The sequence below is a fragment of the Pelophylax lessonae genome (genome assembly GCF_965119305.1).
Source record: "Pelophylax lessonae genome assembly, chromosome: 3".
NCBI classification, from domain to species: Eukaryota; Metazoa; Chordata; class Amphibia; order Anura; family Ranidae; genus Pelophylax; species Pelophylax lessonae.
The window spans coordinates 242153382-242180840 of record NC_138770.1 but is presented as its reverse complement, the minus strand read 5'-3'; the positions used below and the strand labels follow the sequence as shown (position 1 = coordinate 242180840).

The 27459-nt window shown below is 48.6% G+C and overlaps 1 protein-coding gene across 1 annotated transcript in view; it reads left to right on the top strand.

Moving 5' to 3' along the window:
• Positions 1–27459, top strand: part of DHX36 (DEAH-box helicase 36) — a 181313-nt gene that overhangs the window by 66932 nt on the left and 86922 nt on the right. The window contains exons 15-17 of the mRNA XM_082251944.1: positions 22904–23047; positions 23176–23293; positions 23378–23476. Of these exons, the coding sequence (XP_082108070.1) occupies positions 22904–23047; positions 23176–23293; positions 23378–23476 (361 nt within the window). The remainder of the gene's footprint in view (positions 1–22903; positions 23048–23175; positions 23294–23377; positions 23477–27459) is intronic.

The following is a 27459-nucleotide window of genomic DNA, read 5'->3' as shown; positions in this document are numbered from 1 at the left end:
GGGAGTGACGTCACCGCGGCTCCGGCCAATCAGATGGCCGGATGCCGCAATCCCGGAAGACGGGCGACTAGACATGTCGCCCGTCATAGAGGTGAGTCAGCGGCACGGCGGGGGCTCGTTCTGAGGTAAGTATTGCATAATGAGCTAATATGCAATGCATACTAGCTCATTATGTCTTTCTTTTGCAGGGTGTAAAAAAAAAAAAAAACTCAAACGAGTTTACAACCTCTTTAATTTGAACAGTAAGCGTTTGTGGGAAATGGTGTCAAAGGCCTTTGCAAAGTCCAGATACACCACATCCACAGGCTTACCTTTATCTAGGTGGCAGCTCACTTCTTTGTAGAAGGTTAATAGATTAGTTTGGCAAGAACGATTTTTCATGAATCCATGCTTATTACTACTAATAATACCGTTTTCTTTACTAAAGTCTTTTATGTGGTCCCTTAACATCCCCTCCAAAATCTTGCAGACTACTGATGTTAGGCTGACCGGCCTATAGTTACCCGGGATATATCTCGGACCTTTTTTAAATATTGGTACCACGTTGGCTTTTTTCCAATTAGCTGGCACCATACCCGTCTGTAAACTATCCTTAAAGATCAAGAATAATGGTCTGGCAATCACCTGGCTGAGCTCTTTAAGAACCCTCGGGTGCAAGCCATCCGGTCCCAGTGATTTATTTATGTTAAGTTTCTCTAGTTTGGTTCTAAGTTTATCTTCTGTTAGCCATGGCGGTACTTCCTGTGGTGTATTATTTAGTTTGGCCTTACAAGCTGAGTTAGCACTAATATGCATTTTTATGTTGGAGTTTAGCCACCCAGGGTTTAGTTTAGCTTTTTTAAATGTATTTCCCTTTGGAATGCACTGGCTAATCCCCTTGTTAAGTATGCTCTTGAAGCACTCCCATTTTTCCTCCGTGTTCTTTGTTCCCAGGGTTCTATCCCATTTCATATTTTCTAGCAGCAAGCGCAGTTTTGGGAAATTGGCTCTTTTGAATTTCAGTGTTCTTATATTACCCTTATGTTTCCTATTACTATGATTAATACTGAAACTAATTGACCTATGGTCACTGTTTCCTAAGTTGCCCCGTATTTCTATATCCGTAAGCAGGTCTGTATTGTTGGTAATCAGTAGGTCAAGTACCGCATTGTTTCTTGTCGGTGCATTCACCATCTGACCCGTGAAATTGTGCTGCAAAAATTTAGGAACTGCCGTGCCTTGGCTGAATGCGCGGTTCCTTCTGCCCAGTCTATATCTGGATAATTTAAGTCCCCCATTATGACATTTCCCATCCTTGCTGCCAATCCTATCTGTAAAAGAAGGTCCGCCTTCCCCTCCTCCCTCTGGTTGGGGGGCCTATAACATACACCCAATATTACCTTCCCCACAGTGCCTTCCCTTTGAAGTTCTACCCATAGGGCTTCTACCTCATCCATAGCTCCATTATTAATATCCTCCCTCATATTTACCTGTACACTGTTTTTAATATACAGACATACCCCTCCCCCTCTTTTACCTTCTCTATCTCTGCGATAAAGGGAGTACCCATGAATTGTCGCCATCCAGTCATGAGAGCTGTCAAACCAAGTTTCTGTTATCCCCACAAAATCGACGTCCTCCTCAAACATCCGCAGCTCCAGCTCTCTCCCATCTTGTTGGCCGGCATCCTCCGATGGGCGGTATACTTTGTTCCAGCTCTCTCTGCTGTTCACATTCCAGGAGTGGATAATTGGCAGGAGGATTTCCTCAGTTGACAGACCTTGGATCAAGAGTAATGGTCCCTCCATCCGGAGGTGTTCCAGCAGATGTGCCTTCGTTGGGGCACTCCAGATGTAGATCTGTTGGCGTCTTGGATCAACAGAAAAGTGCAAAGGTTTGTGGCCTGCTCCTGGGACCCTCTGGCAGACACGCTGGTGGCCCCGTGGGGTCAGTATTAGCTGATGCATGCCTTTCCTCCTCTCAAGTTTCTGCCAAGACTTCTTCGCAGGATCGAGGCGGAAGGGATTCCGGTCCTTTTTTTGGCTCCGGACTGGCCTCGCAGAGCTTGGTACATCGACCTGGTCAAGCTAATCGCAGACACTCCGTGGAGACTTCCTCTCAGGGAGGATCTACTGTCTCAGGGGCCAACCTTCCATCCTGCTTTACAGTTGCTGGCTTCGGCAGCTTGGCTGTTGAAAGCCAGGTGCTGAAGGACAGAGGATTGTCTGCTTCATTGATTCCTACTCTGCTTAATGGGAGGAAAGCGACTTCTAGGAAGATTTATCATCGTACATGGAAGTCGTATATTTCGTGGTGTGAGTCTCTTGGGACCTTAATTTGGTGCTGTCGGTTCTCCATTCTTTGAAAGTATTCGGGAGATTCCTCTGCTTACCCTATCCCAGAAGGTGGCCTTCTTTGTGGCTATTACTACTGCGCGCAGGGTGTCGTAACTGGCGGCGTTGTCCTGTCCTCCCTATCTGGTGGCTTACAAGGATAAAGTGGTACTACGTCCCGATCCGTCCTTCCTTTCCGAAGGTGGTTTCAAATTTTCACTTAAATGAGCACATTGTGTTACCCTCTTTGTGGCCTAAGCCTAAACATCCTAAGAAAATTGCATTACATACTTTGGATGTGGTTCGGGCACTCAGGGTGTACTTGGCGACTTACAGAGTCTTTTCAAAAGTCAGATTCGCTCTTTGTACTCACGGATGGCCCAAAAAAGGGCTGCCTGCATCTACTGAGACTATTTCCAAGTGGATCAGACAGACCATTTTGTGCAGGCTTATTCAATTAAGGGTCAGGTTCCACCTTTCCCTTTTAAGGCGCATTCTACTAGGGCCCGTAATGCTTCCTGGGCCTTTCGCCATCAGGCATTTGTGCTTCAGGTTTGCAAGGCGGCTTCCTGGTTGTCTGTTCATACTTTCTCAAAGTTTTACAAGGTGCATTTCCTGGCATCTGCAGATGCCTCGTTTGGCTGCAAAGTTTTGCAGGCTGCTGTTTAAGGGGTTTTAGTCTTCCTTGAGGGTGTTTTTAGGTTTTTTTCAGGTGGGTCTCATCTTGCGGTTCCTATGTTGCCTGGTTGGCTATGGTTTAACCTTGGGGGATTATTTTTCTGCTGTGCCCACCCCTCATTTTTATGGCACTGCTTTGGGACGTCCCTACTGATATGACGATCAGAGACTGTGTCCGTCAATGAATGATACAGAAAATTGTTTATAGGGGTGTGATTCTTGCGCTGTCCTGAGAGGTGTTAAATAATGTGTGTCTACCCTTGATGCTGCTCGTACTATTACTGTTGACCATACAGTTATACTGAGTGAATAAGGGGGGGAGTACCGTGCTTCAGGGGAATTGTGTATAATGTTAGGGTTCAGAACTGAATGTGGACAAATTATAAATGTGATTCAATAACTTAAATATAGATCTCGATGAAACAGATATATATATCCCCAAAATCTTGATTATGTGTAATAGTCCACAATATAAATATATAAAACAATACATAATAATAAAATATAAGTGCTTTTAGTGATCCTGTGCAAAAATACATGTGTCAAATTGAATTCTATATATATATATATATCTCAAGATGAAAAAAATATTTCATAAAGTGAAAATATTGATCTAAAAATTAAATATGGTAATACAATATTCTAATAATAATTCATATATTAACTCAATAAAAGGTGTTGACGGTGACAATATCTTAAAAACTTAGTGATGTGAACAAATAGTAATAGACTGTGCTTATGGTGTATATATAAAATTATAAATATATACTTAAGTGCTGTTCTTGAAATAAAAAAAAAAGTGCTTTGTGCCAATATATAAATTGTCCCAATATTTTTCTTCAATTGAAGTAAATCGAATATAAATTAAATATAAAATAGGCTAAATAAATATAGAGTCCATATAAAGTGCTCAAGTGTCCAAATAACAAAAATCTTCTTCAGTGAAAAAAACAGTAATTCCTTCCACCTATACACCTGGTGCGATATAGTGGTCTTCTGTGCTCAACACTTCTAGGTGTGCTAACTGCTCACCTCAATGCTAAAAGCAATGCGCCTTTGGATCTATTGTGCCTTGCTCCTATATCCTCTCCTCTCCTAGGCTCAGGGTGTGGGGGTTGTAATGGTATACTCTTTCCAGGATGTTCTCCAGGCTAGCGATCCCGTCCCTCCTTGAATCTCAAAATGATAGGGCAAACATTGTGTAGTATTTTCAAATATTTTAATCAAAAAATAGAATCACTTACAGTTAAAATCTCTCTATTCGGCTTACAAGTCACGGGACTTCGCCTCCGTGTCCCGTAACGTCACTTCCGGTGCTCGGTTTGCCCTACGCGTTAACATCATGCTGTCACGCCATCACGTGACTTCTTCAGGGGACACTTGATCACTTAATAATTTGGCACACTTATTTTTGCACCGGATCACTAAGATCCGGTTCACACTGAGGCGACTTGTCAGGTGACCTGGTCGCCTGACAAGTCGCTGTGGGTCGCCTGCCATAGATTAGCACAGGACCCGTTCTAATAGGAGCGACACAAGTCGCTCCGACTTAGAAAAAGGGTCCTGTACTACTTTGGGGCGACCTGGAGCGACCTGCATTGACTTCAATGATATGAAGTCTGTGCATGCCGCTCCGAGGTCGCGGTGCGCGCTGTGCACCGCGACTTCAAAGGTCGCCCCGGGAAGTCAGGTCGCTCCTATGTGAACCGGCTCTAAAAGCACTTTATATTTTATTATATATTGTTTTATATATTTATTTATATTGTGGAATATTACACATAATCAAGATTTTGGGGATATATATATCCGTTTCGAGATTTATATTTAAGTTATTGAGTCACATTTAAAATTTGTCTACATTCAGTTCTGAACCATAACATTTATACACAATTCCCCTGAAGCGCGATAGAGAAAATTGGATTTTTGTCTTACCGTAAAATCCTTTTCTCTGAGTTCATTGATGGACGCAGTACCTGCCCCTCTATTTGAGTTTGGTTTGGTGTTATTTTCTCTGACACTGCTTTGATACAAAACTGACATCCTATAGCACGGAGAGAGGGTATACCCCCTGGGACTGCCCATAGGCGTAGCCAGAACTTATTTCTGCCTAGTGTCCTACTCCTGTAGGGGGCAGTATAACCCTACTGATATGAAGATCAGAGACTGCGTCCGTTACTGAACTCGGAGAAAAGGATTTTACAGTAGAACAAAAATCCAATTTTTGCGGTTTATAGATAACCATTCTCTTTTTAAAAGGGATGATTTTCCTGTGTTCATACACTATATATTACCAAAATATTGGGACACCTGCTTTTACACGCATGTGAACTTTAATGGCATCCCAGTCTTAGTCCGGAGGGTTCAATATAGAGTTGGCCCACGAACAGCTTCAACTCTTCTGGGAAGGCTGTTTACAAGGTTTAGGAGTGTGTCTATGGGAATGTTTGACCATTCCCCTAGAAGTGCATTTGGGAGGTCAGGCACCGATGTTGGACAAGAAGGCTTGGCAGACAGTCTCCGCTTTAATTCATCCCAAAGGTGTTCTATCAGATTGAGGTCAGCACTGTGCAGTGTCATTCCCCCCCCCCCCCCTAAACTCGCTCAGCCATGTCTTTATGGACCTTGTTTTGTGCACTGATCAAAATCATTTGGGGGGATTATAATGTGGGGCTGTTTTTCAGGGGTTGGGCTTGGCCCCTTAGTTCCACTGAAGGAACTCTTAAGGCGTCAGCATACCAAGTCATGTTGTACTACTTTTTGCTCCCAACTTTGTGGGAATGTTTGGGGTTGGCCCCTTCCTGTTCCAACATGACTGAGCATCAGTGCACAAAGCAAGGTCCATAAAGACATGGATGAGCGAGTTTGGGGGAGCGGGGGGAGAGATTTGTCTGACCTGCACAGTCCTGACCTCAACCCGATGGAACACCTTTGGGATACATAAGTGCGCAGACTGCAAGCCAGGCCTTCTCTCCAACATCAGTGCCTGACCTCACATATGCGCTTCTGGAAGAATGGTCAAACATTCCCAAGACACACTCCTAAACCTTGTGGACGGCCTTCCCAGAAGAGTTGAGCTGTTATGGCTGCAAAAGGTGGGCAAACTCAATTTTGAACCCTAGGGACTGGGATGTCATTAAAGTTCATGTGTGTGTAAAGGCAGGTGTCCCAATACTTTTGGAAATCGAGTATGTTAAATCCATCAGTTGGCTCTTTTGCGAAAAAGATTGTGACTAGTCCTGGTGATGTGTGTTGTTTTTATGACAGGCAGATGTCTCACCATCTGCTGTGTTTAATGAGACACTAGAGTGCATTGGAAACATCCTACCTACACAAACGTTTTTCATCCAGGCAAACTGTTGTAGACAGTTTAAAGCATATTAATGCCTAGGAACAGGGTGAACGGCCCCTGCATCCTGACGTATTTTTCTCTAAATCTGCCTATGGTTATGAAGCTCTCCGGTTATTGATCGCCTTGCTAAAAGGCTCAATTGGGAAGTTTCCGAGTTTGTGGCCAGGTCAGGGACCCTGGGCGGTAGCATCAGACGCTCTGGTGGCCCCGTGGTACATATACTCCTCCTTGAACTCTCTTCCCTGCTTTTTACGAAGTCCCCAAAAAGATAGCATTCCTGTTCTGGTGGCTCCAGACTTGCCGTGCAGGGAGCTCATTCGGTTCGTCGCAGACGCTCTGTGGCGCCTTCCACTCCATTCAGACCCCCTTTCTCAAGGTCCAGTCTACCACCCTACCTTAGTTACTGGCATTTTCAATTGGCCTTTTAATGGCTTTGTAAAGGCTGTTGAAAGCAGATGCTAACAGACAAAGATTCTTTTCAGACTGCCATTTCCACCTCTGCCCCCTGCATCCACTTGGGAATGATCTGGGTCATGCACAATCACAATACGGACACCATGTCACGAGTAGAGCGAATTCACAGTACGGACACCATGGTGGCAGCCATTCTTAGGGGACAGTTCAGCATGTGCAGTTACTGGAGCGGTGCCTTGTATTATTACAGGTCTCAGAAAATATTGAGAGGCCATTTGCAGGCCTTCGTGGAGGTTTGTTAGAGGGTCAGTGTAGACAAGTGGGTCCTTAACATAGTGACTTATGACTACCTGCTGGAATTTCAGAGCCTTCCCCCTTCAGTCATCCTACATTCAAAAGTTTCTTTAAATCCACAAAAAGTGTTTGTACTCTTGCAAGCTTTCATTGATCTTCTCCTACAAGAAGTGTCCATTGCAGTTCGAGGGCAAAAGGTTTTGCAGTTTCCATTCAAACCTCATCACAATTTTGAAACCAAATTGAAATGTTCCCCCATCTTGGATGGTGGTCCTATTTCTCTTACGTCCTCCGACAGTCGCCGCCTCTTCATATTCGTCACATATGGGGTATTAGACTTTGCTCCGAAGGAGTAGCTAGGCAACAGAATATGTTAACAATAAAGCTTTAACATATCCCACCCTCAAGGGGTGGTCCCCTCAGTCAATACCCTCCTACTTCCTGCAACCATATCTCAGTTTTAATGTCTAGCTTGTCAGGAGTGGCTGGCTCTCTCTGTGCTGGGACTTTTTGTCCCAGACTCTTTCTTCTTTTTGATTTTTGTTTGAGTTTTCTCTCTACCTTTACTTAGCTGTTATTTTTGTCAGCATTAGTTAGTTCTTCGGACGAAGAGGATCATGCGGACTGGGTCTCGGGCTGATCCCCCTGGTCGCAGGTCGTGGGTCAGTGGCTTCCCAGTCTGCCATCGAGCGTTCAGCCAGGTAACGCTCCTGGCACGGTGAACGACCCATCCCTGTTCGGTGCAGGGATGATTGGTGAGGTGGCTACCTCACCGGACGCTGTGCGGTTTCTGAACCGCCATTGTGTGCGTCTTGATTTGCGACTCTCCCTGCCTCATGTGCAGCGGCTTGTTCGCCTGTGCGGGTTCCCCACGCCATGTGAGGTAAGTGTATCTATGTGGGGACCTGTCTGTCTGGGGGGGGTCTCAGTCTGGGACTGTGTAACCTGCCTTTAATCACACTGCTTGTCTCCCTATATCTCGGCTGCATGCTGTGGGCTGCAAGGGGGGGGGGGAGCTGTATGACACTGAGTATGTCAGGCTGGGCAGTGTGAGGAGCTGTGTGCTGTGGGGCATGTTTTTACTGGCATGTTGGGGCATATACAGCGATCGCTGCGGCGATCTAACATGTATCCATATTTTGGGATAATTTTGTGTGTGATTTTATGCACTGTGGAGCGGCGATTTCGGCGCCAAACGGCGCCATTTTACCGGCGCCCGCTCCGGCCGCATGGTTTACATGCACGGCGGCCATTTTCTTGTAGCCTCCATAGGCTTACATAGAGCGCCCTGGCAGCATCACTTCCTCTCTCCTGGAAGCACCGATCGAGGCAGCAGCAGCAGCGGAGTCTCCTCAGGTTTTATCCTTCTATTCCTGTGTTCCATTGCCTGTATTCAGTCTGTATATTCCCTGTGGGGGTCTCATTGTGCCTGAGTGTGGTGCGGTGGGCTGCGCTTGCCGCGCTTGCTGTAAGGGGGCAGTTAACCCTTGGTTGTCTGGCATACAGGGGCAATGGATTCTCAGGAGGGCAAGTTTCCCACAGTATTGGTGGAAAGCCAGGGGACCGCTGTTTCCCCCCCAGGGGGGGATTTGGCCACTATTGTGGCTGGCCTTGCTGCACAGGTGCAAATGCTGGTGGCTGCTCAATCTACTGAACGGCCCAGAGTTGCTCTGTCCTCTGATTCTGAGGGTGAAGGTGATGGGGCTGTTCTGGCGGGGACCCCCCTATCGGGGTCCCGCTCCTCTCTTGATCTAGTGGGGTCTGAGGTAGAGGCTGAAGTTGAGGGGGTTGATAATTCTCCCCCTGGCTCGCCTGAAGAGCTTGCAATCATGGATGAGTTGATTACTTCCATTAAGCAGACGCTACGTTTGCAGGACGAGGTGTGTCCCCCAGCTGCCTTGGCGGCTTATGGGACGCAGAGAAAACGCAGGACGCCGCAGGTTTTTCCCTGCAATGCTGATTTTCAGCGCGCTGTTAAGGACCAATGGCGCGATTTGCGCAAGCCTTTTGCGGTACCAAGTAAATTCAAGCTGCGTTATCCTTTCTCGCCTGCCACTGATGAACGGTGGTGTGTGCCTCCACCAGTGGATCATGCTATTGCGGTTTTGAACAAAGCCACTGCGATCCCTGCAGAGGGATCCCCTATTTTCCGTGATGCCACGGATAGGAGACTGGAGTCTCTTGCCCGTCATACTTATTCTGTTACGGGTTCTATGCTTAAGGCTCTGTTTGCTCATGGCGGCCCAGGCGATCGCAAGTTGGACGCAGATGCTTAGGCGCGTCCTAGTGGCCGATTCGGCCTCAGCGGCGACCCTGGATATGGTGGATCAGATCCACCAGGGTGTCATGTATCTGTGTGATGCGGACCTGGACCTGATTCCGTTGGTCGCGCGTGTGCACAGCGTGGCGGTGTTGTCTCGCCGCCTGGTTTGGTTGAAATGTTGGTCGGTGGACCAATCTTCACGTAAAACCTTAGCCAATCTGCCTTATGATGGGTCTCGCCTTTTTGGGGAGTCCCTGGATGTGTTGATTAAGGGGATTACCGGGGGTAAGAGCACTCTCTTGCCCCATTTCCCCAAGGCTAAGGGGGCTTCTGGGAAGAAGCATGCTAATTTTCGGCCCCCTCAGGGGTCCTTTCGTGCCTTTCGGCCGCACTACAAGGGCAAACCGTTCAAGGGCCAGGGCTCTCAGAAGAAACCCTGGTCTGGAAAACAGAAGTCCGGCCAATCCGGACCTGCGGCCCATAACAGTTCGGCCTGAAGGGGCGCCCTCACCCAGTTTTGGGGTGGGGGGACGCTTGCTCGGTTTTCTTCAGCCATGGTTGGCCCGTGTGCGGGACAGATGGGTTCTGGAAATCGTTCGATCTGGTTACAAGATCGAGTTTCTCTCTCGGCCAGAGAGCAGATTTTTTCCCTCAAATCTACAACTGTCTCCGGAGCGCCTGCGGGATCTGCACCTGGCGGTGCGGGACCTGAGGGCTCAGGGGGTGGTGGTTCCGGTGCCTCATCGGGACAGATTTCGGGGGTTTTATTCCAATCTGTTCACTGTGCCCAGAAAGGAGGGCAAGGTTCGTCCAATTCTGGACTTGAAAGCTCTGAACCGCTCTGTGAGGGTTCGCAAGTTCCGCATGGAATCCCTGCGCTCGGTGGTGGCTGCCCTGGTTCCGGGGGAATTCATGGCCTCCATCGATTTGAAGGATGCGTATCTTCACATCCCCATATTCGAAGGTCATCAGAGATACCTTCGATTTGCCATTGCGGAGGATCACTACCAGTTCGTGGCGTTGCCCTTTGGGCTCGCCTCGGCTCCGCGGGTCTTCACCAAGGTGCTTGCACCGGTTCTGGCATTATTGAGAGCCCAGGGCATTTCTGTCCTGGGGTATCTGGACGACATTCTGATTCGGTCTGCGACCAGTCAGGGTCTGGAGAAGGACCTGTCTGTCACGATGCAAACTCTGCAGGAGTTCGGTTGGACGATAAATGTTCCAAAGTCGACACTGAGTCCGTCGGTTCGTCTTCCCTATCTGGGAATGATACTGGACTCGGTGCAGGCGAGGGTCTTCCTGCCGGAAGACAAACTCAGGACTCTTCAGGAGGAAGTCAGGTCCCTCAGGGACGTTCCGAACTCGTCTCTGCGGACGTGTATGAGATGTCTGGGATTGATGGTCTCGGCTTTCGAGGCGATTCCTTTCGCGCAGTTTCACACGCGGGGTCTCCAGGCAGAGATCTTGTCCAAGTGGGACGGGCGACCTCAGTCTCTGGATCTTCAGATCTCGTTGAGTCATCGCACCAGGGAAAACCTTCTGTGGTGGCTCCAGTCCCCGTTGGTGTCCGGGGGCAAGTCGTTTCGTCCGATCTCATGGACGATAATCACCACGGATGCCAGCCTGTCGGGCTGGGGTGGTGTTCTGGGCGTTCTGTCCGCCCGGGGGACCTGGTCGGAGGGGGAGTCTTCCCTCCCGATCAACATTCTGGAATTGCGTGCGATAAGGCTCTGTCTTCATCGCTGGACGGACCGGCTGCAGGGCTGCCCGGTTCGGGTGCAGACGGACAATGCCACGGCGGTGGCCTACATCAACCACCAAGGGGGCACCAGGAGTGCCCGAGCGGCTCGAGAAGTGGCCGACATTCTGTCTTGGGCCGAGACTCATGTCCCGGCGATAACGGCGGTTCACATTCCGGGAGTGGAGAACTGGCAGGCGGACTATCTGAGTCGCCAGACCCTGGATCAGGGGGAATGGTCTCTCCACCCGGCTGTCTTCCAGATGTTGTGCGCGAAGTGGGGTCTTCCAGATGTGGACCTGTTCGCGTCTCGCCTCAACTACAAGGTGAAGAGGTTCGTGGCAAGGACGCGCGACCCTCGGGCAGACGCGTCGGACGCGTTAGTGGCCCCGTGGCATCAGTACAGGCTGATGTACGCGTTTCCACCGATTCAGTTGCTGTCCCGGTTCCTTCGCAGGTTACACTCGGAACGCAGCACGGTGATTCTTGTGGCACCGGACTGGCCTCGCCGGTCCTGGTACGCAGACCTCGTGAATCTGGCGGTCGACGCCCCCTGGCGTCTGCCTCTTCGGGACGATCTACTGTCTCAAGGACCGATTTACCATCCTGCTTTACAGTCGCTGGCTTTGACGGCCTGGCTGTTGAGACCGAGGTCCTGAAGGAGAAGGGTCTCTCTCCAGAGGTTGTTCATACCTTGATCAACGCGAGGAAGTCTTCCTCGGGAAAGGTTTATTACCGTACTTGGAAGGCCTATTTTGCCTGGTGTGAGTCCAGGGGGTTTTCACCCCGCACGTACTCGGTTTCCCGTGTGCTGTCTTTCCTTCAGACGGGTGTCGATCAGCGTTTGGCGCTGGCTACGATAAAGGGTCAGGTGTCTGCGCTGGCCGTTCTGTTTCAACGTCCCGTGGCTTCCAACTCCTTGGTTGGCACTTTTATTCAAGGTGTGCGGCATCTGGTTCCTCCTAGGAGGGATCCCTTGCCCCCTTGGGACTTGAATCTAGTCCTGTCTGTGTTACAACGTGCTCCTTTTGAACAGATCAGGGAGATCTCGTTGTCTATGTTGTCCAGAAAGGTCGCCTTTTTGGTGGCGATCACTTCGGCTCGCAGAGTGTCGGAACTGGCGGCTTTGTCCTGCAAGTCTCCGTACCTGGTTGTTCATTTGGATAAGGTGGTCTTGCGACCTAATCCTTCTTTTCTGCCGAAACGAGTTTCGGAATTCCATCTTAACGAGGATATTGTTTTGCCTTCGTTGTGCACGAAGCCTATACATCCAAAGGAGGTGAGATTGCATTCTCTGGATGTTGTTCGGGCGATTAGGGTTTACCTTAAATCGACTGAGTCTTTTCGAAAGACGGACTTCTTGTTTGTTCTTCCAGAGGGTCCTCGGAAGGGCATGGCGGCTTCCGCCTCTACCATTGCCAAATGGATCAGGCAGACCATTGAACAGGCCTATGCCTTGCAGGGGAAGGTTCCCCCTGTGCCTGTGAAGGCGCACTCTACTAGATCTCTGAGTACGTCTTGGGCCTGTCGTCAGGGGGCTTCTGTAGCCCAGGTGTGTAAGGCGGCGACTTGGTCGACCGTACACACTTTCACAAAATTCTACAGAGTAGATGTTCAGGCATCGGCGGATGCTTCCTTTGGCCGCAAGGTTCTTAGTGCGGCTGTTCCCTAGGGTCCCTTGTTGGGGACTCCTGGCTGTTGGGATAAGTTTTGTATCCCCTGGTTTTTTGTCTTTTCCTGGGTTGTTGCTCCTGTTGAGCACTTATTTTTGCTGTTGCCCAGCTGGTTTCCTTCCTTTGGTAAGGTTCCTTTCTTTGATGTGGAGACTGCGTTGCCTTTCGGCGCGGATGCGTTTCCCACCCCTCATGTTTGCACTGCTTTGGGACGTCCCCATATGTGACGAATATGAAGAGGCGGCGACTGTCGGAGGACGTAAGAGAAAACGGAATTTTTGTAAAATCTTACCTGTAAAATTCCTTTCTCTGAGTCCTCCGACAGTCGCCGCCCCCGCCCCTCTTTTGGGGTTTGAATGTATACTCTGCTGCTATTCCACTAAAACTGAGATATGGTTGCAGGAAGTAGGAGGGTATTGACTGAGGGGACCACCCCTTGAGGGTGGGATATGTTAAAGCTTTATTGTTAACATATTCTGTTTCCTAGCTACTCCTTCGGAGCAAAGTCTAATACCCCATATGTGACGAATATGAAGAGGCGGCGACTGTCGGAGGACTCAGAGAAAGGAATTTTACAGGTAAGATTTTACAAAAATTCCGTTTTTCCATCCGTCTGGCGGATTGGATAGGATTGGATGAAAACAGACAAGGTCCGTTTCCATCTGATTTCCCCATAGAGGAAAGCGGGACTGTGTCCCGGTCTGCTCTGCGGAGCGGACAGTACTTGTCATCTGCCTGCTCAGCAGGGATCAGCGGAGCGATCCTCCGCTGTGCAAGCGGAATCCGTTAAACTGAGGCGCCCGTGTGAAAGGGGCCTCAAGGCTTTAGAACCACTTTATTCCTAGCCCAAAGGTTAAAATATCTGGACCTCTAAATACTGTAAGGGTAAGTGTGGTCCTCCCTCAGGACAAATGTCTTTCTCTGAGGCTCTGAGGTGAAATTGTTGACAAATCCCTCGATCTGCCTTTGTGTGAGGTTTCTAAAAAAGATGGCTGCAAAATCCCTTGGATCTGCCTTAGTATGAGGGTTCTGAGAAAGATGGCTGCATCCTTCAAGGCAGTACACTTTGCCCAGTTTTATTCCAGTTTCCTCTGGGAAGATTTACAGCAGAACTTGGAAGTCTTATTTTGTCTGGTGTGAGCCACTGGCTTTTCACCCTCGCAAGTGTCTGGCTGGCCGCATTCTGGCTTTTCTGGAGTCGATTCCGCCTGCAATTCCAAACCTCGGAAGTGTGAATAGGGTCTTAAAGCAGTTTAAACTGCTGGAGTTTTTTTTTTACCCTGCAAGGTAATGTCATAATGTGCTAGTATGCATCGAATACTAGCACATTACGTTAAACTTAACTTATGTTAAACAAAGCTCTTCCAGCACCGAGATGTCAGAGCTGCAAGCGCTCCCATCTTCACCCATCTTGCTTCTGGGTTAGTGGATTCCGCTTTGTGACTGGCTGGAGCAGTAATGACGTCACTCCGTGGGAGCCACTGTTTATGGCACAGGGCTTTGAAGGAACAGCACGGGTGGCCGCGATTTCACTGGCTGCATGTACAGTAAATATCTCCTGAATGTTGCCTGTTTAGGAGATATTTACACTAACTAGAGGTAAGCCTTTATTACAGGCTTTACCTACAGGTAAAAGTTAGTGATGGAAGTTTACTTCCACTTGAATATTATATACAAGTCTAACACAATTTTCTAGAGTTCATTCCAATGTACTGAAGCCCACACGAGTATTTCAACATATGAATCAGACCTTCTAATTCACAGGGAATAACCTTTCTAAATGTTTACCTTCTTTTGTGGTAAATGCTTTAAATTCTTTCTCTTCATATTCTTCCCTGCTGTTGTAGAGGCCCAGAACCTATCGCATGCAAAAAACCTCTCTGGTCAAAAAAGGAGCATGTTTTCTAACTAGAACATTTCTAAGTATTGGAGCTTTTTTATATATGAACTTGGGAGCATCATGGAGAACTGGACCAAGATGTTTCTTTTTTTTAAAAATGGTATTACATTTTAAAAACCTTTTTTTTTCTCTTTTGTTCATCGACGGACACAGCGCTCCATAAATCATAACTAGTGGGCTATATTGCCTCCTCCAGGAGTAGGACTAGGCAGAACAAAAAACGCCTGACTACACCCATGGGCCATCCTCAGCTGGTATACAACCCCCTCTCTGCTCTAGGTAATCAGTTTTATTCTGACTAGTCCTGAGTAAGGACCTAGGCTCCCGACTGGGATTTCTGGTCCTAGCAATTTTTCTCCTTCCTTACATCCTTTTTTTTTTTTTTTTGGGATATCTACATTCAACTGCTGGGCTGGGCAACGGGCTGGATAATCTAGATCCAGTGGTCCCCCCAACCCAGCCAGCGAGAACTTGCAGACCGCAGCTACGCGCTAGGTCGAACGCGACATAGCCTCATGGATAGAGGCTGGCCCGCAAGTTAAATGTCTCGGAGGGTTGCATGCGAACAGGCTTGGGACTGAGTCGCAGCGGTCCCTTGGTCGACAGCTCCCCTACTTCAGTGACGAGGAGTTCTGTCTGGAGCATTACCCACACCATGGAAGGGTAAGTACAGTCCCCCTTCTCCCCTTTGGATGGTTTTCTTTGGGGTGGATGTGGGTAACCTCCAGGGACAGTCAGATCTGCCTGCAGGTTCCTTCTTCCCATCCTTGAATCCCTCACTGAGCTTCCCCCACTCCCATTCCCCCCTGTCTGTACCTAGAGTCTGGGGGTGGTCCCAGGGCAGAGAATGCCGCAGAGACCCCAGGGGGTCTTCCCCACTATTCCAACTCTGTAAGGGTCCAGGGACAGTGTGTGTCCTGCCCTGGTAGTCTAGAGGGGTCCCAGTGTAGAAGACCCCTAGGTGCATGCCCTGCTGTTTGCAGTGTGGGTATAGTGCAGAGGGGTCCCAGTGCAGAGACCGGTGCAGAGTCTCCCCTAAATGTGTGTCCTCTCTTCATGGGGGGTCCCCTTGCAGAGGTTGCAGGAAAGATCCTGGCAGCATGCGTTTTTAGCTGATGGTGGCCATTTTCCGTTAGTCTGGCTGGCCTCTGGTTTGCGGCCATGTTTGTGTAGCCAGATTATGTCAAAACTCCTCTTCCTACTTAGTTTCCCTTTCCTGTGCCTGGGACAAATGAACAGGGATAGCGTCCATAATGATGCTTGGTTCCAATTCTCGGTACTCCTCCGATTGGTAGGGTGAGTCTTTGGGGGTCCCTGTTATCTCTCTCTCTCTCTGCTGATAGGTACCCTGAGACTTGAGGGGGGATGCTTTTAGTTGTGCCAAAAGATCATTTTTATACTGCAAGGTCTCCCTTTCAGTATAACAGCTTCAGGGTCACATCTCCCCCACTGACCCCCCCCCCCCCTTATGGAGGTGGCAGGTCCCTCGGAACCCCAGCTTCCCATGGTTGCACTGACGGCGGTCTTTCAGTCTTTAGTGTCCCGGGTGGAAGTGGCCTGTGGGAAAAGGCCCAGGAGGAAGTGTCCCCCACCTTCCCCTGCTTAGTCTGTCTCATCTGATTCTGAGCTGGATGCCGCTGTGGACACGGCCTGTCCAGGAGACTTAATATCACACCCCCTGATCCATCCAATAGTGAGGATGATTCCTCCATGGTCGCAGCAGCGAATCAAAAGCAGCTGGTAGACGCACTTATTACTGCAGTGCGTGAGGCTTTAAAGCTGGAGGATGTGGCTGATGTAGCCACGGACGTGGCCATGTTTGGTACGCATAAGTTGCATCGTACTCCAAAGGTGTTTCCTTATGTGCCTTATTTTGACAGGTTTTTCTGTAAGGAATGGGAACAACCAAAATTACCCTTTGTAGTCCCCAAACGCTTTGCTATACGTTACCCTTTTGAGGAGTCACTTTTAAAAAAGTTGGCTAGGGTGAATAAAGCAACCATGATCCCAGTAGAGAAATCCCCATTCTTTAAGGACCCGGCTGACAAAGCAGAGGCTGTGGCATGCAGCATGTTTTCTATGGATGGTTCAGCATTGCGGCCAGTCTTTGGCTCAGCCCTGGTGTCTCAGACCTTAACTGAATGGGCCAAGCTTTTGTGCCAGAGCCTTGGGGGTGAGCAGGTTCTCGCTGCTTATGTTGATTTAGCGGACCAGTTGGTCCATGGGCTGCAGTTTTATTTTTGATGCAGCTTTGGATACATTTACTGTTCCAAGCAACACTTGGTCTGGTAAATCTAGAGCTAGCTTCCCCGGACCAGCAGACAAGATTCCTTCTTCGGCGTGAAGGTCTGCCCTCACCCATTATTGGGGTGGGGGGACATCTTCGCTGGTCTCTGGCCCCGTGGACTTCTTTGGTGAGCGTCAAGAAGGTTTGTGAAATGTTTATTTTGGGGGTACCCAGAAAAGGGGACAAAGCTTGTTCTTTTTAGGTTTTTTTAGGTCCTGAGTCTCCTTGTGCGAATTTAATTCCTGCAAAGGTTCAGGTGATGTTTGAACTACCTAAGGTCCCCCCTATCCTTGTCCAGGGAATTGATTTACTTATGTCTGATTCTATTTCTGACCAGGGTGGTCCTTCCTCTGCACAAACTTCAGGGACCACAAGCCGTGATTCACCAGCTGCTGTCACACAGATAGTTCTCTCTCCCATTTTGCATACAGGTTCTGAGTCTGGTGGTATCCACCTTCAAGACATTCTGTTTGCACAGTCTTGCATGCAGCACCTTTAGCAGGTTCGGCTCCACAGAAGGATGCCGAAGTGCGTGATGAGGTCATAGGGTCCTCTGTTAGACGCCACAGGCGTCCAAGGGCCACGGTAAGGCCAGTATCATCCTCGACTAAGGCTTCTTTCGCAGTTCCTGGGAGCAATCAAGAGCGAGGATCTTCCAATCATCCTGGTGGTTATAAACCTCTCTTGGGGGCTTCCTCTCAGAGTAGACCAGTTGTCCCAAGGGCTGATATACCATCCTGCTTTACAGTCACTGGTTTTGATGGCTTAGCTATTGAAAGCCAGGTACTGAGGGATAGAGGTCTGTCTGGATCAGTGATCCCCACTATGGTGAAGGCGAGGAAGTTGTCTTCCAGCAAGATATACCATCGTACTTGGAAAGCGTACTGGCAAATCTTTTCTTTTTGGATAGAAATTTTTTCTCCTGGATTTTTTCTTGTTGGATCTACAATCAACTGCCAGACTGGGCGACGGGCTGGATAATCTAGATCCAGTGGTCACCCTAGCCTGGCCAGCGAGCGCACACAGACCCCCCCCCCCCCCCCCCAGACGAGGTCTGGCCTGCGAGTTAAACACCTCACAAGGTCGCATACCACCGGGTCTCGGCCCGAGTCGCAGCGTTCCTCCTGGCCAACAGCCCGCCCATTTCGATGGCGAAGGGTTCTGTCTGGAGCAGTGCCCGCCTGGTTCCTGGTATGGTGAGTAGCTGCCCCCCCTCCCTCCCCCTGGAGGGTTTTGGGGTGGAAGTGGGCCCCTCCATGGGACGGTCAGATCCACGGGTTCCCCTCCTTCTCGTTAGGCACTCCCCTCGCCTGCGCCCCCCCCCCCATCCTACCCCCCTCCCCGTTCCACTAATGCTGGGGCTGTGTGGGTGGTATGGAAAACTTCCCGGGGTGGGGACAGGACGCTATGCTGGCAATGGGGGGGGGGGTGCACTGCCAGCGACTGGACGATCTGCCCTGCAGGGGTAGGGAGGGTGGACTTGGTGGCCCCCCATCCTGCCTGTTCCTGTCCTGAGGTCTAGGGATCCCTCCTGGTGCGCACAGGGCCGCCATTTTCTTGTAGCCTTTGTGCTGCAATGCATGGCGGCCATGTTTGTGTAGTCCGGCTGCCATTTTCCAGTGGTTTGCCATTGAAAACAGCGGTGGCCATGACAGTGAAGCCCTATGAGCGTTGATTTGGGTGGTGGGAGCTCCTCCTCATCCCCTGGTGTTGACTCCTGGATCCTTTCCTTTCCTGATCGCCGTTCATGCAGTGCAGATTCTCCTGGTGGCGGCGGTGCCTGGTTTCTGCTGGGTGGTGAGTCTGGTGGGGTCCTCTCCCTCTGAGGATTGATTGGGGCTCTGTGACTGGCAACCGGGTGGGCTGCCGGAACAGTTGGGGGTGCCCCTTAGTAGCGGTTTACACTTTTTTGTAGGGTCTCCCTGGTGACTCATGGAGTCTTTTAGAGCACATCTCCCCACCCGATCCCCTCTCTGAGGCCGCGGGGCCCACCAGGTCCCAACCATCCATTGACACACTGACGGCGATCCTGGAGTCCTTTGTGTCCCAGGTGGAGTTGGCTTTTCGGCGACGGGCTGGCAAAAAAGCGCACCCCGCCTTCCCCTGCCTCATCTGTCTCCTGAATCTCATCAGATCCTGAATCTGTTTCGGCCACTGCAGACGTGGGTCACCTTGCATGGGTCTGCGACCAGGCACCCTGAATCCTCAGATAGTGAGAAGGATTCCTCCACTTCTGCAACCATGCACAAAAAAACGCTGAGGGACGTACTGATTGTATCTTTGTGTGAGACCTAAAAGATGGAAGACGCAGCTGCAACCAAGCTGTAGGTCCCTTTTTGGCACTCACAAGCCATCCAAAATGGCAAAGGTGTAATCTTTCCTCTCCTATTTTGACAAAATTGTCACTACAGAGTGGGGATGACCAAAGCTTCCCCTTGGGGTCCCTAAGCGCTTCAGATAAAACCAGGTAACCATGATTCCGGTTGAAGAGTCCCCGGTCTTTAAGGATCTATCTAACAGGAAGGCAGAGGCTGTGGCTCGCAATATGTACACCCTTTCTGGTTCGGCACCGAGGCCGATATTTACCACTGCCCTGGTCTTGCAGACTCTGACCGAATGGGCTAAGCTGTTGCGCCGTGACCTGGAGGGGGAGCAGCCCCCCACCACCTTTGCTTAGCTGGCGGACCAGCTGGGCCAGGGGGCTGCAGTTTATTTGTAATGCCTCTTTGGATGCTGCTCCCCTAGTCGCTAGGCTCTGTTTCGACAGTGGTCCTTCGACGTGTCTTTTTGCTCAAATATTGGTCTGCGGCCCAGACTTCTAAAAAGTCCTTGACTGGTCTTCCCTTTTAAGGAAGACGCCTGAGGAAGGAGCCGAGTGCGCATGCTCCGAAACGCGTTGCGTCATTTCCGGGAGCCTGCGTCCCATTTGCGGCTTCCGGTGTAACCAAGTATCTGACCAGCTTCCTGTGACGTCACCTCCGGACCGGTGGACGGCCGGATTGTGCGCTGGAGACGCTGCGATACGGACTGCAGCTTACCTATGTGTAAGTTATTATGTATTTTGTGCAATAAATTGTTTGGCTATTTACAGTGGCGCCTGTTCTTTTCTTTCTGGAAGGAAGGCAAGGTTCTTTTAATTCTGGATCTCAAGGCGCTGAACTGCATTGTGCGGGTGCAGAAGTTCAGAATGGAGTCCGTTCGCTCAGTGGTGGCTCCCCTGCATCAGGGTGATTTTTCTTGCCTCCATCGACATCAAGGACGCTAGCCTTCACATTCCAATATGTGTCGGTCTCCAGCACTTCCTCCGCTTTGCTGTGGGAGAGTAGCATTATCAGTTTATGGCATTACCCTTTGGTCTCGCTTCTGCTCCTCGAGTCGTCACGAAAGTGTTGGCCCCAGTGCAAGCATTGTTACGCCAATGGGGGATCGTGGGACTGGGCTACTTGGACGAACTCCTTCTGCGAGCGGAGTCTCCTACTGCTCTGGTGGAAAACATGGAAATCACCATACGAGCTTGAGGTTGTTTGGCTGGATTCTGAATTTTCAGAGGTCTGCTCTGGTTCCGTCCACAAAGCTAGACTATCTGGGTCTGACTCTGGACTCGGCCTTAGCCAGAGTGCTCCTTCCTCTGGACAAACTCCAGAAATTGCAGGCTGTAATTTGTCTCCTGGTGTCCAGCAGATGGTAATCCCTCCAGACTTGCATGCGGGTGCTGGGCCAGATGGTGTCTACCTTTTTGTGGTGGTTCCATTTGCACAGTTCCATATGAGGTCCCTGGCTAAATGGGACAGGACTCTGCAGTCTCTGGAGAATCAGATCCGGCTGAGCCAGGGAATGAGAGTCCCTGATATGTGGCTTCATTCTTTGGTGCTTTGGCTGGGCAAATCTTTCCTCCCCTTGTATTGGACAGTGGTCACCACGGATGCCAGCCTGTCTGGCTGAGGAGGCGCCCTCTGCAAAATTTGGAAAGTCCAAACTACTGATCAATGTCTTGGTACTCAGAGCGATCATACTGTGCTTGGAACATTGGACGGATCGTCTTCAGGTATGTCCGTGTCTTATGTCAATCGCCAAGGGGGCACAAGAAGTGTCCTGGCGGCTCTGGAGGTACCTGGAATTCTAAGGTGGGCAGAATGTTTCATTCCAGCCCCCTCGCCGTACACATTCTCGGGGTAGAAAACTGGCAGGTGGATTACCTCAGTCGGCAGACGTTGGACCAAGGGGAGTAGTTCCTTCATCCAGAGTTGTTTCATCAGTTGTGTCTCAGGTGGGGCATCCCCGAGGTGGATCTGTTGGTGTCCCAGCTCAACAGAAAGGTGCAAAGATTTGTGGTTCGGACACGAGATCCTCTGGCGAATGCCACAAATGCACTAGTGGCCCTATGGGGTCAGTATTGTCTGATTTACGCCTTCCCCCCTCTTAAGCTTCTGCCAAGATTTCTACGCAGGATTGAGGCAGAAGAGATTTCGGTCATCTTAGTGGCCTCGGACTGGCCTCACCAGGCTTGGAACGCTGATCTGGTGCGGCTGTTCACCGAAATCCTTGGAAGCTTCCTCTGCTGTCCCAAGGACCAATCTTCCATCTTGCTTTACAGTCGCTGGCGTTGACGGCTTGGCTGTTGAATGCCAGGTGCTGATGGATAGAGGTTTGTCTGCGTCTGTGATTCCAACACTGTTAAAAGCTAGGAAATCTACTTCTAGGAAGATTTACCATCATACGTGGAAGACGTACGTTGTGTGCGTCTCTTGGGGTTCACCCTCGCTCTTTTTTCGGTGGCTCAAATCTTGGCCTTCCTTCAGCGGGGGGTTGAGTACTATCAAGGGTCAGATGTCGGCCTTAGCAGTCTTCTTTCAACAGCCCATGGCCACATACTCCTTGGTTCGCACTTTTCTTCAGGTTGTTAGGCACTTGACACCTCCAGTGCGGTCTCTGTTGCCGCCTTGGGACCTAAATATGGTGCTCTCAGTCCTATAGAAGCCTCCTTTTGAGAATCTTCAGCAGATTCCCCTGCTTATGCTGTCCCAGAAGGTGGCTTTTTTGGGTGCTTTCACCTCTGCGCGCAGGGTGTCTGAATTGGCGGCTGGTCTTCTTTGAGGGTGTATTGTTTTAGGTGAGCTCCAATTGTTTTGATTGAGCTCCTGTTTACCTGGGTGGCTATAGTTAGCCCTGGTAATTTATTTTTCGCTGTTCCCACCCCTCATGTTTAACTCTGCTTTGGGACGTCCCAATGGTTAAGATCAGGAGCTGTGTCTGTCAATCAACGAAAGAGAAAATGGGATTTTTGACTTACCGTAAAATCAATTTCTCTGATGTTCATTAGCGGACACAGCACCCACTCCTTGGGAGTTGTAATTCTTCTGACACTGCTTGTAACAAAACTGAGTACCTATAGCAGAGAGAGGGAGTATACCCCCTGGGACTGCCCATAGGGTGTAGCCAGACTTTTTTTTCTGCCTAGTGTCCTACTCCTGTAGGGGGGAAGTATAACCCAATGATTAAGAAGATCAGGAGTTATGTCTGTCAATGAACATCAGAGAAATGGATTATACGGCTAGTCAAAAAGCCAATTTTTTGGCGTAGTATAAACAAAACACACCCCCCCCTGTTTATATGAATGAAAAATACGGCACTCACAGCTGAGGTTTTGGTGTGTTTTTAGCCACATGTCCTTTTTTTCACAGGTGCAAAAAGCACCGTAGTCACAACAAAAACGCATGTGTTTTTACCACATTTGTGCAGTGGAGCAGTGTGAAATAAGCCTAGAAGAGTTATGCCTAGGAGGGGGTTTTCTGTCTTTTTTTTTTTTTTTTTTTTCCCCAGTGTCTAAGTGCCTGAAGGTGCCCTGTGTCTTGTGATGTACTCCAAAAAACGATTTTCACTTTTTGAAGTGTAACCGAATGCTTACAATAGTATGTTTAACTGACTAAAAAGGAGCAGATAAAACAAGTTCATTGTGATGGAGGAAAAAATTATAATCCCTTGTGTTTCTTTTTAGTATCACAATAGACGATGTTGTCCATGTGATAGATTGTGGCAAAATAAAAGAAACAAATTTCGACACTCAGAATAACATCAGCACTTTGACAGCGGAATGGGTTAGCCATGCTAATGCAAAGCAGAGAAAAGGACGTGCTGGCAGGTAAGCATAAGTGGGATGATGATGTGAATAGTGATGTCGTTGGCAATATAGAAATATTGTACAGTGCTTAAATGTGATTTAAAAAATAAACTGCATTTACTTTTATAAATGTGTTCATTTTTTGACAGAGTAAAGCCAGGTAACTGCTATCATCTATACAACAGCCTGAGGGATAGTCTGCTAGATGATTACCAACTGCCAGAAATTGCAAGAACACCTCTAGAGGAACTTTGCTTGCAGATAAAGGTGTGAATGTTTTCTACATTTTCCTTTTTCTCCAGTTGTGTTAAAGTTGGTGCCACTAATCAGCCTGTATTGTTTCCTTTTTAGATTTTAAAGCTTGGAGGCATTGGCTTTTTCCTTAGAAAACTGTTAGATCCACCATCACAGAAGGCAGTGTGCCTGGCTATAAACCATCTTATGGAACTGGTAGGTGCAGTATATGGTAGGCAGTGCAAATGGGTTTGACAGACAGTTGTTAGAAATGTATTAAGAATTACATTTTTTTTTTTAATGGTACATCACAGGACACAGAGGGCTTAAATATTCATGACTACTTGGGTTACGCTTTTCACCTTCAGATGAATGGACAAAAAAAGGCAGTTGAGAGACAAGAGGTTTTGTTTCTATAAATCCTGGCCTGTTCCTTATACCCCTGGTGGAGTAGAGGTGGGCTGTTATCTGAAGCCGTCCCTATGGCCTGCAGGCAATGTGGGACTGTATCTGAACCCTGCATGCGAGAGTGGAGAAAGCCTGTAATGCTTCCAGATGGCACTAGATCCTGTGGGCAACAATCTACTGGGTACAGTGAACTTGATGGCAGGGTGTTGTTCAAGTCCAGGGCAGTGAAACCCCTGAAGTGGAGTTGAGTCCCCACATGCCCTGTGGGACATGCTCACTCTGATGGGTAAAGATTGGGCCTGGTGGCTTCCTCTTGACTTTGAAGCTTGTGGCAGTTTTCCCCCCTGGTGTCCTTGCCTTGTGCATTTGGGCTGTTTCTAGAGAGAACGGCTTAACCACAGTAGCGGTGTTAAAGAGGAGTGGATGCGATAATGTCCTACTGGCGCCAATTTTCCAGTTCCCTGAGGCAGAAGCATGTGTAACTCCTGCAGCTCCATACAGCCAGCAATTCTACAGGTTACGTCGCCTTCCAAATGCAAGTATTAAGGGGATCTGATCAGGGGTTGACCACCACTTCAGTGTTTGGCTGTGTCTACACTCCTCTCAGCTGGGTGGTTAATCTCTATGAAGACCTATAAACTGCCAGCAAGCCATGGCCTTGTGCAGGCAGAGAGATGGGGGGGGGGGGGGGAGAGACAATAGGGTGGACTCTCAGATCCCTCTATCGGATAGTGAGAACCCCCTGCAGAGCTTGTCCTGCGAAGGGCTCCCAGAAGGGTCATATTAGCTCTGAATATCTGCCCTTATCTGCTATGCCCACTGATCCAGGGGGACAATCCTCTTCATTTGTGTCAAGGGAGAAATTTTCAGCAGCCATTTCGGGTTTACACAATCTTTTCTCAGGGGTTCTCACTGGCTTGGAACTCCTGGGACACAAACATGGATGATCTTGTTCCCCTTTCACAGAAGGATGAGACAGTTCTTAGGAGGATTTTGCCAATGCCCCTTGATAGAGAAAATCTGTTGGAAGTGGGGTTCTGCGGCTGTTGACCTGGTTATTTTCTTTCCTAAATAAGACCCAGACAGTCCCAGTGTATGAAGTCCTGGTCTTTATATAAGAAGTTAGAGCCTTTTTTAAGGAATCCCTCTCTTTGGTGGGAGTGGCTCTGACGCCTGCTGTAGTGGGAGCAAAGCAGATACTCTGTTCTGAAGAATCAGACCCAGTGGATGAGTTCCTGGACTTTAAACATCACAGATAAGAAGTTGACTCCCTTTTTTAGGATGGCCTTCTCTCTGGTAGGGGTGGCTTCACAGCCCTTAGTGGCTGCCATGGGAATTTGCTCGGCCTTCAAAGCTGGGCATAGCATATGCTTCCAGATAATCAGACCCAGGGGATTCTGCCACCGCCTCACAGGATTGAGATGGAGGACATTCCAGTGGGCTTATTAGTACCAAACTGTCCCTGAACTACTTTGTACTCAGATCTTATCAGTCTCCTGGGAAGACACACTCTGGGCACTTCCCAATAGACCAGACCTGCTGTCTCAAGGATCTGCTTCATGGTTGCTTAGTTTGATGGGTTTATTGTTGAAGCCCGAGGCCTAAGAAGTCGGGGTTTCTCAGACTCTTATTCCTAGGCTTCTTAAGGTTAGGACGTGAAGCTCTTGGAAGGCTTACTTTGCATGATTTGAAGCACATCATTTTCACCCTAGAGCAATGGCTTCCATCCTCCGTCCTCAGGTTCAGGTTTCTAGAATTTCTTTCTTTTTGTACTGCTACATTTTAAACTGGTGTCAATGGCTTCATATTCATGAGAGCAATTTTATGTAAGGGAAATTCCCACAACATGGCCAGTTATGTACTTGAGGACAGAAGTTGGAAACCACTGACCTTGAAAATAGTCAGTGGAAACTGTCCTGTGCTTTCTCCAGTCTGGGCTGGATCAGCACTTGACCTTGAGCACTGTAAAGGGTTCAGTCTTGGCTATCCTATCTCAGAGACCTTTTTTTTCTTCATAGGGACAAGGTGTTATGGAGTCCTCTTACCCCCTTTCCCCTGAAGGTAGTCTCTCCTCTACCTGAATCTGCTCCCTCAAGGATTAGCCTATATCTTGTTTAACTATATCTAGGATTAGGCAGTTTATCACTAAGGTTTATGCCTTGAAGGTTAGGAATCAACCATTTCCTGTTAAGGTTACTTAACTGATTTAGTCGGTACCTTTTGGGTTTTACAACATCAAGTGTCTGTTTCCCAGATTTGCATGGCCACCATGTGGTCCTCTGTTCGCAAGTTTTTTGAGGTGGTTGTTAAAGAATAGGTTCATTCTTGGAACACTTCAGTGGGCAGGGGGGTGTGAACCCCCCCTGTCACTTTGTAAAAGAGCTGGGCTCCGCTCACACAGCCACGTTAATCATTCAGTTCCCTGTGAATTAATAAATTACAAGTACCGTCAGCCACCGCGGCACACATACTGGTAGTTTGAACTGCCTACACTCTCCAGTGACAGCCCATACACAGGCACGGGAATAGAGCTGTAGACACTGTGTGTGCAGGAGCCTGACATCAGCAGATCATGGGTGCAATGCTTTCTAGACTCCTGTTTTGAAAAAAATAATAAACACACTCTGTTTTTACCTGCAAAAAGATGTTCATTTTATATTCATGTAGAGATGAACATAGATTTTAAGGCCTATGCTGATGGCAGCTTTGGCCGTAAGGTGCTTCAACCTGCTTTGGAGTTTGACAACCGAATTCCCTTATTTTTGGCCTGTTGGCATTGTTTTGCTAAGCCAACCCCTTAGTAGTTTTCAGGGCTGCTAAGGGGCTGACACCGGTCTTCCTAGCCTGGGCAGCAGGGGAATCAGATGTGGGCAGGAGAGGGGATGAGCGGTGTTACGAGAGAAAGGCAATTTGCAGAACAGAATACACACAGGGGTATAAGGGGCCTGGGCAGTAAAAAAAAAAAAAAAAAAATTAAGGGCTCATTCACACAGGTGGTCCTGATCCATGCAGTGTGAATGAGCGTTTTGTTTTGTTCAGCCAGAGCCACCTACAGAGTGGACACAAACTGTATGAACACAGCTGCAGTTCCTAGTTTGACTGGTGTGCATGTGTGGGTGAGTGGCCCCCGAATGCACGCGGTCTGTGTTAAGGGCAGTACACCTACATACACATGCCTGTCAAATTAGGCCTGTGTTTGTAGAGCCATTACATCTCCATAGCGTAACATAGCCTGCCCACACATCTCTAGTCACATTTAAAAAAAAAAAAGTGTGTATGTATATATATATATATATATATATATATATGTATATGTATATGTATGTATATGTATATGTATGTATGTGTGTGTGTGTGTGTGTGTATATGTATATATATGTGTGTGTGTGTGTGTGTGTGTGTATATATATATATAATATATATACACACACACACTGGTTCATTGTGCAGGCCAGATCACCCATGTGAATGAGTCCCCAATACCTTATTCATACACACAGAGCTTTATTGACTCAATGCAGTTTTATCTTTTAGATTTAGCAGGATTTTTGTAAGGTATTTTGTGTTTGTGTCCTTCAATGTCATCCATCGCTATAGATCCATCATTAATCCCAATGAGCGACCTGTGCCACGACGAGCCTCTTTTCAGGCAATCCCACCCCAAATGGTTACCTGGCTGGCGGCTGAGTGTTAAACGGGCTGGGGATGTTGGGTGATGTTCTCTAGCAAATTGCCAGCTTGTTTGAAATGTGAAATAAGGTGGCGGGCAGCAAACTGTCATTTAGTAGTGT